Consider the following 16,994-nt stretch of genomic DNA (forward strand, 5'->3'; position numbering starts at 1 on the left):
TATTACAACCTGAATTGTTTCTGTAATCTCTTTAAGTTTCAATAAAAATTTTGAAGCCTCTCATCATTACTTACACTGGTGTACAAAAATTAAGGACGAAGTCGAAAAATTAGCATATCAGCTGAACGAAGAGGCAGAGCAGACAGAAAGATTAATCAGGAGATTAAGTAAGGTGATGTACAGTAGCACATGCGCAGATATGCAGGTAGACGTAATGGGGGAGTGTCTGAGTAGTATAAAGCATGTTGTCGGTGTAAGATCAGTATTTCTGGCAAAGAGATTGCACACCGTATAGCAGTTAAAATCACACCGAGTTGCTGCCTCAGCGAGAAATGGCGAATAATCAATCTGTTTGACGACATCTGGATGCTTTTACCCGAGGTCGAATCATTGGGAAGTTGGAGGAAGGCCGCAGTGTGACAAGTGTGGCTGCAGAGTTCGGAATTGCTCACAGCATCGTTTCACGACTTTGGAGACAATTTCAAACCACAGGAACAGCTATCCGGGGGTTTAGTAGTGGTCGTCCACGAGGAACCACACCCGCAGATGACCGATATATTACCTTACAGGCCAGAAGAAACAGGTGGCAGACAGTGGGAGAAATCGCTAGACATACGACACAGGCGACTGGATGACCGATATCGCGTTTTACCGTGGCCAGAAAACTGCACGGTGGTGGTCTGTTTGCACAACGCCCTGTACGGTGTGTACCTCTAATGCCTGCCCATCGGCGTTCTCTGTGGTGCCGGGAACACCGGAATTGGAGAGACAATGAATAGGGATGAGTACTCTTTACAGATGAGAGCAGATTCAGTCTGAGTAGCGATTCTCATCGCATACTCATCTGGAGAGAGCGGGAAAGCCGCAATCATCCCTTGAACATCATTGAAAGGGACAGGTATGGAGGTGGCGGTGTTCTCGTTTGGGGAGGCATCATGCTTGGTAGTCGTACAGACCTTCACAACTTCGACGCAGGTTCAGTCAATGGGACCCGTTATTGTAACGAGATTCTTCTTCCATATGTGCATCTTTTTAGAGGTGCTATGGGTCCGCAGTTCCTTTTCATGGACGACAATGCACAATGTCATCGCACAGTAGCTGCCGAACAGCTCTTAGAGAGTGAGGACATTGAACATATGGATTGGCCGGCACGATCTCCGTATCTCAATCCCATCGAGCATGTATGGGATTTTCTAGGCAGATGCTTGGCAGCTCATACCTTACCACCAGTAACGATTTCGGAGCTTCGATTGGCGCTGCAAGACGAATGGGCAGCAATGCCTCAACAACTCATTGACACCCTCATTCTCAGCATGGGCAGACGCTGTGAAACCTGCCTAGCAGTCAGAGAAGATCATATCCCCTATTAAAGACCAGATGTTTCTTGCTGGACACCCATCACAGGGATGTTTCGGCATTCAGTCGCATTGCGCTCCATGCTACTTTTTTAATAAAGCTTCTTTTTATCCTTCTGATTTCTCTTTTAGTAAGTGTTGCTTACATTACTCATGTCCTTACGTATTGGGGATCTTACTATATTAAATGTGTTGATTTGGAAAGCTTTTGTACAAAGTTATATTGAAAAAACCATCTCGTCCTTAATTTTTGCACATCAGTGTAATTCAGGATACTCAATTTCTTTTTTAAGTAGGAATGTCTTGATGTGTTTTAGGCACAAAGTGAAACCCTATGAAGTGCACTTTGTCATGCAAAAGATCAGAATATTGGCTATTTGCTTCCTCTAATAACCCAGAAAACTGTCTGTGAAGAGGTCCTTTTGCCATTATATGGTTTCCTGTCTTAGTGGTTAAATCGATCTTATTTCTTATAGAAATGTCTGTGCACAAAGTGCTTGTTGATGAATCATGCAGTAAAACAAAAGCACATCATGATCTACCTTTTTTTTTTTTATTAGAGAAAGAAAACTTATTTTACCCACCATACTTGCTACTCTGTCAGTAGTAACAGAAACGAATTTATTTATGTCAATTTCATTTGTCATCGTGTTTTCCAAAATAGCAGCACATATATAACTTCACCATCAGTTTGATCCTTAAGGGGCAGTAGAGCTAGTTATTCTTTACAAAGACATTTCAGATACATACTGCACTACTAGTGTAACTTAGCTACATATTTTACATCACATGACTCATCACACAGAATAGAAAATGCAAATGATACTTTCAAGTCTTCAATTTGTTGACTTATCATATTTTTCACCATTTGGACAGTTCTCTTGTGAATGGTCTTTACTGACAATGGAGTATCATTAATTTTATTCATGATGTCATTCTTATTTTTAAAATCTTGAAAAAGGTGATCAGCACTAGTTAAAAAGCATTTTTTAATATATTTTCCATCAACAAAAGGTTTTCCATACTTGGCTATATCTGAGCAACAGCAAAACTGGCTGCGGTAATATTAATAGTGTGCATCCAGCCGCTAGATAATGGTGTTGATTTTTGCTTCTGCAATACAATTCTATCACTGCTATCTTTCTTTTACCTCCGAGGGGATACTGGCAAAAGACCCATGTTTTGTTAAAAAATTATGCTCGATATTAGACTTTTTACTATTTGACAATTTTTCATTGCAGATTAGGCATGTTGAAAGGCCCAAAGTAATTACTATAAATGTCTAGTTTTCTCGTTCATTCCCTTTTAAATTGAACTGTGTCCATCTGAATTTTATGCTGCTTTTTCTATGTTGCCATGGTAAAAAATATAACTGTCTTGAGTGTGAGTGAAAAAAAAGAGCATTTTTAGTCATTCATATATTAGTACTATGAACAAGGCTAATTGTGTTTTTAAAACTATTTTGCATTATTTTATTACAAATTAAAATTTGCTACTTACCAATCATTTATGTTTCTTTAACGTTAAAAAAACAAAAAAATAGCCTTTTTGGTGATGTGTTACTCAATAACACGTTACAATTTCTAACCTACATTTCTGGTACTTATAGCTCTGGTCATATAGAAAAATTTAACTCACGATTACTGCAGTAATAGCAGCTCAAATCTAGCTGCCAATCTGCAATATGCCAGTTTCTATGAAGCAAAGCCCTCAGTTCCAAATAACGTGTCGGTGAAAGTGGGAAACAAGGTTAGCTAAAGGTAGGTTTACATGCATGCGATCTGCTGCACATTCCGACATGTGCACAGGATTATTAAAATTTGTTTGGCAGTATTGCAGCTAATTTTTCAATACTATTAAACTGCTTAAGAGCCACAAGTATGATCTTACTGAATCACAGGTTGCTGACCCTCAACTATAGTAACATTTCTCGCATTTCTCTCACTTTTATTTTTCTTTGAGTCTGCACACAGAAAACTAATTTAAGTTTTTAATTTAACTAAACTAATAAATAAAAGAGCATAAAAAATCATAACAGCTACCAAAGTATAGCTTATTATTTGTGCAACAGATTTCTCTTTCGTACACATATACTTGGCAAGTACATTAGTTTTGGAATTCAATAATTATACTTTGAAGTTACATATATAAATATAAACACATATATATGATCAACAATAATCACATGTAGTGCATTTTTAGCATGCAGTAACAAAGAATATTTATATATACCTGAAGAAGAATCTTTCGTGACAGTGAGCCTGTTTGGACTAAATATAACTAAATCAAAATGTGCATCAGCCAATGGATCCAAAAGGCTTTCAGCTTTTCTTTCACCTGTACAATTAAAAAGAAGTATTCGCAACACAGGTGGTCTGCAAAAAACAAACAAAATTGCCCTGTGAACTTATTTAATCATTTCAGCTGCAAACATGCATCAGAAAATTGAGAAAATTAAATTTTTAGAAATACCATAGTACATGCATAAACAGTTATTCATATTATTCATATTACATACTTTTAAATGTTTAAATAGTATCATGTATTTTCACAGCTTTTTCTTTGCAACTTGAAAGTTGTTAAAATTTGAAACTATTAGTCTTAATTGATGCAATAATCATCAGAAACAGACGATAAACTAACACTTAATGAAAACAGAAAAAATCAGTAGTTAAATTTCCAGTTTTAGATGCAACTGCTCTAAGATGTACAAGAATTCATAAATAAGAGCAAAACAGAATTAATCAACAGGGTTGCCACTCAAACAGGAGAATGAAATTCCCTGACTTTTCCAGGTTTTCCAGGTGTGTTTCAAGAAAATTCCAGTCTATCCGCGTAATGTACGTTGGCTGTGCTAAGAGGTAAATTAATTATGGTATTACTTGTATTGTGTAGCAAACTCACTTAATTATTCAATAAATCCCAGAGGACATTTATTCTTAATTATTCTTGGTATACTTTGTTTGATAATTTTGTTTAGTTTTCCACTTAAGAAACTTAATAAAATTTAAGATATATATATTGGATAACAAATATATGTTTTATTTAATTATTACTCATGATCATCACCAGTTCAACACGAGGCTTATCCGGTCCTTATAAATCACAACGCAATGCTAAATAGTTAGGTTAGATTTTAGGTAAATTTAATTTGCGTGAGGTATGTTCTTAAAACCTTAACACTTGAAAACACAAATATAATTATAATAGTTGTTGTTTTCTCCACTGAAGATTGAGATTAGAATCTTCCCAATCTGGAATAAAATAAGGCTTTTTTTGCAGACATTCTGCAGCTAAACGAAAGAAAGAAATCTATTTTAATATATTGAGGTATTTTATATTTATTTTGCAGCATACATATGGAAAAAATATGTGCATTAAATTTCGTGATGGTATGTCATCATACTGCTATAATTAATTTCAGGATTATGCCAGAGAAAATTTCCTGAAATTTGGAAATATTATTTACTAATAATAAATAAATTTAGAGGGAAGAAGCAACATTAAATTATATGAATAACATAAAAATAATTACTTAAAAATTGAATTAGAATAATCATCTATATTTTAGCGAATATAGTTATATTACATGGCTAGCCTAGATGACTGATTACTATTTTTTTATTTTACTGCAAAATGGCAAGGTATTTATTAAAAAGAAAAAAAAAAAGGGTTAAAAAAGATTTTGCGGTAAAATTCTAGTATACGGTAAGGCTTTGGCACGATTTTGAAAATTGTCGCCAAGACCAAAATGACCCGTTTACTGCGCATCAAGATGTCGCCAAATCCCATTATTATTCTAACCAAAGAACGTCTATGTAAAGAAGAAAAGGTTCCATACAAGTAAAATGCTATTACGCCGCTAGAATGCGGAGGGAAAATTTGCCAAGGGATTTGGCGACGGAACCTGGCGGTCAGAATTTCCCTCTCCGCGATGTGTACAGGAAATTGAGAAACACGTGTTAAGAAGAAACGCTCTTTGACAAAAAGAAAACTACGAAAATCCGTTTTTAAATTATTGCGAAAAATCCAAGAAGAAACGTTTTATCAAAGGACGTTTCTTCTTGGATTTTTCGCAATAATTTTAAAAACGGATTTTCGTAGTTTTTTTTTTTCTCTGAAAATAACTAATCCATGAATTAATTTACTTGCGCCAAAAAATATTTTCTTTTCCTTTAGAGTTTAACCACTTGCGCTAAGACTAAACTTCACGGTTGCGGTGCCGTACGCTACAATATAACAAGCGGTAAAGTGTCTCATTTACGCCGCTCCGCATCTGCGAGTGCAATCCAGAGCTGTAACTCGAGAAATAAACAATTTCGTTGTTAGGCGACATGTGCACCACGTTATTTTCATTTTTGCGATAAATGCTTATCGACGTGGTGTTCACGTCGCTCGCGGTTTGAGACAAAAGCATCTTGACGTGCGTGGCACGTCTTTTTAGCGCAAGTGGTTAAAGAAATTTTAAACGATATTCATTTTATGAACTCTTGATAACGTGACCTTCGAACTTCGACACCGGTTTCGAGCTTTGGTGACAGATATATCAGACATGCACAGCTGTCTCCCTCTATGATGGAACGGAGCCACAGCCACGTCTGTTGCAGAGAGGTTTTCCTTCTTTACAATACATATTCTTTGATTCTAACCTCCATAGTACCATATACTAGGATTAAACCCATTTTGTTTTATACGAAAACAGGTACTTTCTTTAGTTCATGCACTGCACATGCGATTCTCGAGAATACTGGAAAACAAAAGTTGCGGGAAAGTTGCTTTGCCTTTCTAAAAGACAATCAAATTGGAGCTGCGAAAATTGGCTCTATGCCAGGTACCCGAATGACACTCACGTGATACATAATTCGCCAAAAAAGTTACCTCTTCCGACGTCGGCGCAAAAATCGCTTTTTTTGGCGGGATCGTTGTATGAACTTCCCTGACTTTTCCAGATTTTGACAAAAATACTTAAATTCCCTGACTTTTCCCTGAATATTTTGGTCAATTTTCGAATTCCCTGACTTTTCCCGGTTCTCCCGGTTTTCCAGGTAGCGTGGCAACCCTGTAATCAATGTATCAAGGCCCGTCCACACGAGTACGCTCGAAACGTAGCTGACGAACGCGCTTTTACGTTACCAGCGTAAAAGCGTCCAAACGAGTACGCTTGCGAAGACTGCGTTTAACCAATAGAATTATTTTGCGCAAAAATCACGTGACGCTGTGATATAGCGTCAACAGAGCTGTATCTATTACTTCGCTGTTCTTCTGTATGTTTGCGGCAAGTTGTCCGAATCAGATGATTTTTTTTTTATATAGCTGGAATTTTACTATTATGTGCAATTATTAAGCAGAGGCAAAACCGCAAAAAATGGCAAGAATGGGTCCGAAAGATTTATTTAGAGCGACCTGTTCAAAGAGATTTTTTTTTTTTTTTTCAAATACAATTTTTTAAACTTGCAGTGAATGACACTTGAATTTAATACAGCTTTTTCACATATTAAATTTTTTTAATTTTTAATTAAAAAAATTATGTTTGTATTTTTATTTATTTATTTATTTATTTTTGTATTTTAAAACTTTTCTTTGTGGACCTAAGTAGGAATTGACTTCATTTTTTTGGGGGGAGGGGGTATATTACTTGTTTTTTAATTCCTTCAGGATGAGTATCGACCTTTTTGACAGACTTGCAGATTCTATATCGTATGAAAATTAGGATTTATAAAATTTGTTTGGAATACAGTATATAAAGAGAATTAAATTACTTAATTCTCTTTATATACACCATCCACCATATAATAAAACCAACTTCATATTTTTTTAACTCGCTCTCCCTCGGTCTTTTGTTTTTCTTTTTATTTATTTTTGAATTTAGAATGAGGTTCAAACTTTGGACAGTTTATGAGAAATTATGTGCATGATAAAATATGCAATTAAGTAAAAATAAAGAGAGAATTTATAGATGATATATGATAAAGAGATGCTGATATATTTTTACATAAAGATTTCTATTTGCACTGCACATTTTTAAAGTAAATTAAAAACGATAATAATAATGAATAAAATAAGAAATGAAAACAATAATAATAGGTAAAATAAGAATATAATGATTCATGATTAAATATAAGAAACACGTTTCAAAATGAGAAAAGCTAACTGAATTATACCGCCTACGGGTGAGGTTCGAACTTGCCACCTTTTCATTCCTCCGGCACTAGAGCAGCGCGCTGACCACTCAGCTATCCGTGATGGCAGTGTTTGTGAAAAATAATGTAACAAGTAGAAGTCGCTGCAAAGGTAATTTAATTAAACTTCAATAAATGATTGCTGTATGAGACAAGTTGTAACTTTCCTCCAAAATTTCGTAATTGTATTTTATTGAATACTCTTTCACAGTCAACTGCTTTATTTTAGAAGTTATTATATTGCTGAAGTTAGTTTTTGGTGTATTTAATATTGAGATATTTATAGAGCTTTTTATTACACATGATATAGCCAATATTTATAATAATTAAGGAGAATTTTGTAAGGCAGAAACTTTGATTTCGTAGAAACTGTAATTTATTTAGGTTCCTATTACTTACGGTGTTATAAATAGGTGAAGCATATGGATATACTGGTCGGATCATTGCTTTATAAGTATACAGTTTTCCCCTTTAATGAAAATTTTAAATGTATACTAATATGTACGGTTTGAGAAATCTGAAGATGGTGTGAACAATGCTGATTGTTTTATTGCTGTATACAGTATATTTCTAAGCAAAAACTCATCTCTGTGTGGCTCTGACGCCATATTGAAACGGGTAAGCAAGAAGGTTTTCTGATTATGACACGTGATCAGAACTCGGTCGGCTATTGGCTATACGCGCGCGTCGCGGGCGAAAAAGCTGAACAGAAGCGTACTCAGTTTTACGTCTTCTGCGTCCTGCGAATTTACGCCGGCGTCAAAAAAGTTACGTCAACTACGTCGGGAGCGTCCTCGTGTGGACGGGCCTTCAGTGTCTTGTAACTGCTGAAATACTATATGCAACACGTGTAATTCTCCTAAATCTCATAAAATTTTTTTTTACATATTCAGATAAATAGTTACACTGTTACATTTAATATATAATAGGATTATTTTATTATTATATGGAAAATTAAAATAAAATTCACTATTTCTCCCTCAATATATGATACTGCAGGAAATTGTTTATTTTTTATGCCAAATAAATTCTCAATTTTATACACTAACTTTTTTCACTAACTATTTGAATTTTAATATATTAATACATCAGATATAATAAGAGTCTTTATTACATGCTTTACTAATAACTGATAATTAAATACTGGCATAAAAGATTAACTGCCCATTACAGCCATACGTATCAATAATACATGTTTATATACTTACTGATATTTCATTCGATGCTGCTGGCTCACATCATTAAACCACTTAATACAATGCCTGATACTTTGTTGCGTATGAGCACCATCTAAATAAAACGTCAGCTTATTTTTTTCCACTGTTTGAAACCTGCCAGGCCACACACAGGATTTCAAGCCTAAGGATATAATATGATAATAAAGAAACAGCAATACTATAAAAGTGCTGCATGCACATACAAATTTATAAAAAGTTCAGCCTTGTTATACAGGAAACCTTGGCCTAGCTCAAATCTGAAGAACACTATTTTGCATACATGCATTGTCTTAATTTTTTCGATTTAATTTTTACAATGCTAGAATTTCACTCATAGATGGTTCAATGACCATTCAAGAACAATGAATTTTTGCTGGCAACAGCTCTGGTTAGAAGCTATCAATAAATTTAAAAGATTTCCATCGAGTGACAATTAAGCCAAAGGAAAAATACAAATTGCAAAAGGGGCAAAGGATTTTCAGATACTGAAGAAACCAAAGAGTTAATTGAGAAATGAAGAGTGAAGAATTGAATGAACTTATAATACCAGCTGACAATGAAAACGGTGATAATGAATTGTTAAAGAAAGGCACAAGAATAGCTGATTTTACAGTGGAGATTGACTCAAATGAAGGAAAAAGAAGATACTTTATGAGAGGTATTGAAAAACTCAGTATTGCAAAACTTTTAAAGAGTTGCATCAGTTATTTCCCCAAGCCAAAAATCACTAACTTTATCATAAAATAATTGTACCATATCGCACACATAATGCATTCATGATATGACCCTCACATTCAGCAAGGGTTTAATGTGCATACTTTTTTCTAATACAGTACAAAGTCCGAAATCCGGACGTCCATTATGCGGAATGATCTAAAATCCGGACATCGAAGCCACAAACTTTTCTTTTTTTTTTTAATTATTGCTTCACGCATGCGCATTTGATTTTTCCTTCCATAATAAAACATGTGGAGATTTTCACTTAAAAATTCCGATTCTTAATTTCACTTAGGCATTAAATAAAATACCTCGTTATGGAAAAACAAAACATGTAAGCATAAATTTGTGAGATTAATAATTTGGCTCCGTAGCTGAGTATCTACTTGGCATACATCTCAAACCAAAACATTCACTTATTTTACATCCTGACGCCAACCTGGCGAGTCATTATTTATTATATTTTGCTTTCATCACTGCATGTTTATCAATGCATGACAGCTTCAGTAATAACTCATGCTGTGATGTCTAAACTTTTTTATATAAGTGATTGAATAACAAGAGTATGGCAACCTTTTATGCTAACATTACGCTTGGCGATGATTTCAGATTTTTAAATGCTACAAGGAAAAATTCGACAAAAATTTCTTTTCATATGCTAAAAATAAATTTTGTTAATGAAACTCATAGGCCAAAAGATTACATTTAGTGTTAATTTAATTAAGAATAACTGATATGTTATTCACCATAAACCCAGAAGCGGCGGCAGAGTTTGTCGGCATTGGATGGCAGAATTTAGAGAAGGTGAAATTTGGGGAAGCACTGGGATCCAAAGTTTAGGCATGGTGAAAATTTAGAACTTAGGAAAGCGCCTTGTAGCAGAATTTAGGACCCGTAGAGACTGCACCAGGCAGTATCGAGCGCCGGGCCTAGATAAAGATTTAAGTATGTGTGGGAGTTTATTTATTCAGGACTTGGATTAGTTTGAAGCATGCGCAAGAAATAGAAATAAGCATAGTAAATAACTAATGCAATTCAGGCTTAATTCAGTACGCAATAGGAACAAGACAAAATTTAACAAAACAACTTGCCTTTTGTCCCCAATCTTGTGATACACAGCCAATAATGTATAATGGACGCTATTAAGTTAGGCTAAAATTATCTTTACTGATTCTAAGGCATTTCAATTAATGTAGCAGACTGCGCTGCTCCCTGATCTTCTCATTTGATCCTGCTTATTATTTTTCGCAGACTGTTATTATGGCAATTTTATAAAAACTAAGCTTGAACTTTTGATTATGTCGAAAAGAGTTTCCAAATCCGGAGTTGCCAAAGGATCTACAAAGCGAAACCATGTTTCGATGTCCATTAAACAAAAAGTGGAATTGCTGGAAAAAAAATGACATATCTGTCTCAAAATTATGCGAGGAGTATGTTCACTGTATATGACACAAGAAAAAAGAAAAAGGAACTTTTTGAATTTTTTTTGGAAGCACCTTAAGCAACTTGCATTGAAAGAAATGTTTAATAAAGTAAACAAATAAATATTAAGCTTTTTTTTTGTAAATTTTGATACCCTTTAGATCATAATTGTTCTTTATTTCATAAATTACGATTTCATATTTTTAATTGTATAATTTCTGCATGACATCTTACCAGATTTAAATTGGTGATCTATTATTCGGAAAAATCCCAAATCCGGAATCGCCAAGTCACGACCAGTCCGGATTTCGGACTTTGTACTGTACAATTTTCATAAAAAACGAAGAACATACTTGACAGTACATTTTTGAATACACAATAGTTAAATAATTATTAATTAAAAATGAGCATTACTATATAGCATTGACACAGAGCTGTGTTGCAATCACTTTTATCAGATAACTAGCTTATTATCAGAATAATGTATATCAAAAAGTAATCAGCTAATTTTCTAGAGCATTAAGTAGTCAATTACGTACCAAATACAGTTTTAAATTTTAATTATAAAAGAAAGAAACCGACTTTAGAAATTGCAAATGATAGTCTTGTTTGCTTTTTAACCAGAAAATTATTTGTTTAAAATTTTACTTGTTCTCCCCCTTCTTTTTTTTTTTTTTTTTTTTTCCATCACGTAAAATTTTAAATTAACTTTTCCAGTGGGGGGGGGGGCACAGAAACTGAAAGGTATTTTAATCATTTTTATGAAAAGAACATAAAGAACATGCTACCTTATGGGGCAAAGGAACTTATTAAGAATGCAATAACTAATTAACAAATGCATAAATCAAAAGGCTAATTATTTTTTTATTTTAATAAAGAAGAAAAGATTCAGTTTATTTAAGACAGAACTATTACAATTCTCATCTTCTGTAGAAAAGTTGATTTTACATAGGAATAAATTTAGAGTCAACATGTGAAGGAGGAAACTTAGTCATTATTAACAGGTTAAATTAGGTATTTGATCAACACACGAGGGCTATCTACTTAAGGGAAGGAATATCTTCATGAAGAACTTCTTAAAACAACTGACTTACATTTGCATTACATATGGGTAAAACTTCCATGCAGCTAACCTGTTTACTGGGATATAAACCCAGGTCAAAGTACCAGTGTTTAGCAGTCTTACCACTCAATAGCAGACAGGCTAAATTCTTGTTTAATTTTAATGACAAGCAAAACTAAAATTCTAATGTACTCTTAATGATAAAATTAATTCAATTATAAGAATTTTATGCTTACCTTCTTGGAATTTTGCATCTAGTTTAAAAGGCATAGCAATAGGCAATGGGAGATATGATAAATCTTCATCTTCTGAAATATTATCACATCTGTCATTTAAAATTTCTACTGATGTTGAGTCTAAAATAATGAAATAATTTACTTTCAAAACTTGAGTTACTTACACCTAGAAAATTAAATCTTATCTAAATTGATGCGAGTTTAGATAAATTTCTAAGATATGCAGTCTACTCACAAAGGATTTCTCACAAACTTCCAGCAGAAATTTAGCATTTCATTGGAATAATTTAAATATGGAAAATTGACTCTATATACTTGCATATTTAAAAATTTGGTAATTTATGAAAGGAAAATCCTAGAACATTACATTACTATCCCTGATTTAAAATAAATTACTGGAAAAATATACTAGACTTCCTATTAACCAGGCTCCATTTAAAAAAAAAAAGGTTGTTTATTGAAAAATGATGAAAAAATTACTGTCACAAATCATAAGCGTAAAAACTGTTTATGAAAATACTAAAATGAGGGGGGAGATCCGTGGAATAATAGCAGTAATATTAAACAGCATTATGATATTTGGGAGCTGCCCGTTCTTGACCCAGATTATATAAACATTGTTTAATCATCTGTTAAATTTACTCAGTTGCCAAAATAAATCAAGTGTACATCTTGAAATTCATATTGTCTCCTAATACGATAAAAAAGTCGTGTAAACAAAAACAAACAGCAGATGCACTATAATTAAGACACAATAACACGCCGAACAAAAAGCCGAATGAAAGTCCTCCATGAAGGCATCCCTCCTCTTAGGCAGATAGCCCTAGTGTGCTTTGCTATACTAAATACACCACACCACCACCATTACCTAAATATGTTTACAGGCCCGCACCAAGCCTAATCGGCGGCGGCGTGCAAATGTCTAGTGAGTGCCTTTATGTAGTGATGATATTAAAGGGGCATTGCTTATGGTTAATATTTAAAATAAAGCATTAACATAATAATATGAAAAAACTAAAAAACTTACATTTTATCTTCTGTTTAAATTTTCAAACATTTTGTGCTTTGTTAAAACCACACTCAAACATATTTATTGAAAGATTATGCATACAATTATGTTATAAAAAGCCATCCAACAGGTATATCGGTTAGCGTTGCTGACTGCCATGCCGAAGGGCTTGGGTTCGAATCCCAGAAAAGACATGAATGTTTATGAACGTACAGTGTCCGTGCAGCATGGGGTCCTCTCGAAAGGTTGGTGTTAGGGAAAGAGGTGTGGTAGACGCTTGGATCCATTCCCCCCCAGGGTGTTCTTCATCAAACCTGAGACCTGAACTGAAGCAAAATCGCACTGTCACCTGTAAGGCGTATGACAGGCGTATCTTTCACTCCTTGCCACGAGGAAATTCGTGGGCTTGCTGACTATAGGTGAAACAAGTGAACATTAGTCAACAACAACAATATGTCGTAAGCAAGTAACACTTCAAGAGAAGCAAAATAATATACTAAATGTTTTGGATAAATTGCTGTTCACAGTGTAGCTTACAACAAGGTTCAAATTCTGGTTACAACACGGCACAAAAAAAAAATGCTCTCGGGCTGATATCTAGAGATATATTCAAAATTCTTTTCTGCACATTGCTATGTTGTTGACAACGATATAGCTTAGCGTTTCAACCAGCGATACTATATTTCCCCCAAAAGTTTGCAAACACTGCAATTCAGGCATAAGATCCATACCAGCGGTTCTCAACCTTTTCACGAACGCGTACCACCTAAACAAAAACTGAAAACCTTTAGTAATACCACTACAAAGTACTACTATAACCACCACTCTTGAACAAAGCTCAGATCGCATACATTTACGAGTGTTAGAGAAAAATCTCAGTCAGTATGTTGGGGTTTTAATTTTTGAATTTAAAAGTTAAAAATACGTTGCTTCTTTTGCGTACCACCTCTTGCATACCAGCGGTTGAGAACCCCTGATCTATACTATTTTATATCGCTTTGATTTTTTATCAGTTAATGACTTTTGAAGTTTTTGACATACGTTAAGCTGATCTTGTAAATATATGTATACGAAAATATGTGATGTTGATGCGTATGTAAGGGTACAAGGGGCGCCGTAGATGCGTTCCACAAATTGCCAAACAAAACTTAGCCTTCCATGGTTCCAGTAATAAATTATTTGAAAGAAATAACAATTTTTCAAAATGTATAGAAATGACCACAAAATTTGACCCTATCATGTCTGTATATATTAATAAAATTCAAACTAAAACAAAATATGCTTCATTACCTTGGGGATAAAATTCAAAATAAAACAATTAGCTTATTAGGGGATAATATAAAGCAAATTATTATAAATAAGGTCAAACATGCAAAGCATTTTTCTGTTTTACTTGATTGTTCCCCTGATGCGAGCCATCAAAAGCAGATATCAATTTGTATGAGGTATTTTAATTTATAAACTACAGACATGAGTATTGAAGAAAGGTTTTTTTTTTCCTTATTTTGCGTCTACGTTTGGAATCGCAGTAATTTGTGCAACATTTATCTTTTTCGTAAATTTTTTTGGTGATTTTTTGTTGTTATTATTATTCTACACAAAAAAAGGTAATTCAGTTACCTATTATGTTAACCTTAGGTTAGCTTTTTAATTCAGAAAAGAGATGGTTTGAGCATAGTTACTTGAATTTTTTTTTACATGGACAATTTGCTTATTAAACTAAAAATTATTATCTTTCGAGAAGAAAGGATTGACATATTTACGGAGTACAACTGAATTTAAAGTATACCTGTTTGAGATTTGAAGTGAAGTAAATACATACAAGGTATTCTGAAATCAAAAACTGGCCATTCTTTTATTTTTAGCTGTACGGAAAACCGAAGGAAAATGTTTCATTATTTCATTATGTCTTAAATATATACTTTAAATTTGATTTATTTACTATAATAAACAAAAGAGTACCACCACCTCCTTGAATTATGTGGTATTTATTGATCTAATAGTTCATATATTTTCCAAGCAATGGCTTAAGATATACTCACTTTTTCAGAAGTAAGGTAAAATATTTCAAACAGTGACTTTTCGAGTGTTTTTAGAGCAAATGTTTTAAGCAAGAGTTCTTATAATAGTTATATTCTACTTTTGTTTTTACTTCCACTTTTCTGTTTTCATTTTTTCCCCAGATGTCGAAAGAAAAACAGAAAAAGTTATCTGAGTATTAGAATGTAATGAAGGAAAAGAAAGTGAAAAGAAAACTTAATAAATCAGAACTTTAAAATTACTCAGATTTTTCCAAAATCGAAAGACTACTCAAGCTAATGCTACTAGCACTAGTTGTCTATCAACATTTCAGCTACCATTGAAGTTACCAAAAGAACCTAATAATCGAAAAGAAAGTGTTTTCATCTGAGAATTATCTTTAACTTCAATTCAGCCGGTCGAAAAAATTAGAAGAAATACCATTGAAATCTACAATTTCTGCAGTAGGTATGCATTTGCCTGTGTCTGATGATTCCAGATTATGTTTAAGTCCATTACTGCCATTCTAAGTTCAAGCCTTAAAAAAAAATGCTCCTGGATAATACCAAAACCTCGTTTCGAGTTTCAGTTTCCCAAAAGACAAAAATGGACGTACATTTTTTTATGTACTTTTGCCGAATCTTGCCAAACAACGAGAGAGTTAATCTGACTTCTTAGAAAGATTACGAAAGAATAGACCTGTTAATTCGGAATTCCAAAATTTATTTAAAAAAGAGACTAAGCATTGGCACTATGTTATTGAAAGAATTATGTATGCCATTCCAGTTTTTAGCCAAACAAAACTTAGCCTTCCATGGTTCCAGTAATAAATTATTCGAAAGAAATAACAATTTTTCAAAATGTATAGAAATGACCACAAAATTTGACCCTATCATGTCTGTATATATTAATAAAATTCAAACTAAAAAAAAATATGCTTCATTACCTTGTGCATAAAATTCAAAATAAAACAATTAGCTTATTAGGGGATAATATAAAGCAAATTATTATAAATAAGGTCAAACATGCAAAGCATTTTTCTGTTTTACTTGATTTTTCCCCTGATGCGAGCCATCAAAAGCAGATATCAATTTGTATGAGGTATTTTAATTTATAAACTACAGACATGAGTATTGAAGAAAGGTTTTTAGTATTATGTATTACAACAGATAGGACCGGTGGACAAACAACATTCTTATTAATGACTTTAGAGAAAAATGGTTTAGATATTAGTAATTTACACGGCCAAAATTACGAGGATGGTTGAAACATGACAGGTAAACAGTTTTCGAGTAATTATGTTCAAATCGCTGCTTTTCTAAATTAAAAAGTTAACCTAAGTTTAACATACTATGTAATTGCACTTACCTTTTTTTATGTACAAAAACAATAACAACAAGCAATCACAAAAAGATAAATGTTGCACAAATTACTACGATTGCAACAGTAGACACAAAATAAGGATTAAGTAATTTGTCGAACGTGTTTACCCTTACATATGCATCATCAAGTACTTTCACGTTCAAAATAAGACAGAAGAGAACACCATAGATGAACTCTTGCCCTGGTTATAACTTTCTGTCAAATAAGACATTATGGTAGAAGGAAAGGGCATTCAGACCTAGAAATCATGAGGTTGCCTTAACACAGTTAAACCCCCAACCCCTAGAGACTGCTAATCTTTGAGCCTTACTCTATACTTTGAGCCAACGAGCTAAGACTGAGTCGACAGGAATACTCAGAAACTTACATTCCCCATCCCCGTTCTGTAGGGATG

General features: G+C 33.6%; 1 protein-coding gene across 3 annotated transcripts in view; it reads right to left on the bottom strand.

The window, feature by feature from the left end:
- Positions 1–16,994, bottom strand: part of LOC118185754 (folylpolyglutamate synthase, mitochondrial-like) — a 122,223-nt gene that overhangs the window by 11,012 nt on the left and 94,217 nt on the right. For all 3 annotated transcript variants that reach the window (XM_085820782.1, XM_085820781.1, XM_085820780.1), the window contains exons 9-11: positions 12,190–12,309; positions 8,743–8,893; positions 3,588–3,730 (exon numbers count right to left, since the gene is read on the bottom strand). In XM_085820782.1, the coding sequence (XP_085676908.1) occupies positions 3,588–3,730; positions 8,743–8,893; positions 12,190–12,309 (414 nt within the window). The remainder of the gene's footprint in view (positions 1–3,587; positions 3,731–8,742; positions 8,894–12,189; positions 12,310–16,994) is intronic.

The sequence above is a fragment of the Stegodyphus dumicola genome, chromosome 7, assembly GCF_044657685.1.
Source record: "Stegodyphus dumicola isolate Sdum_Otavi_A_Nest chromosome 7, ASM4465768v1".
In the NCBI taxonomy this organism is placed as follows: Eukaryota; Metazoa; Arthropoda; class Arachnida; order Araneae; family Eresidae; genus Stegodyphus; species Stegodyphus dumicola.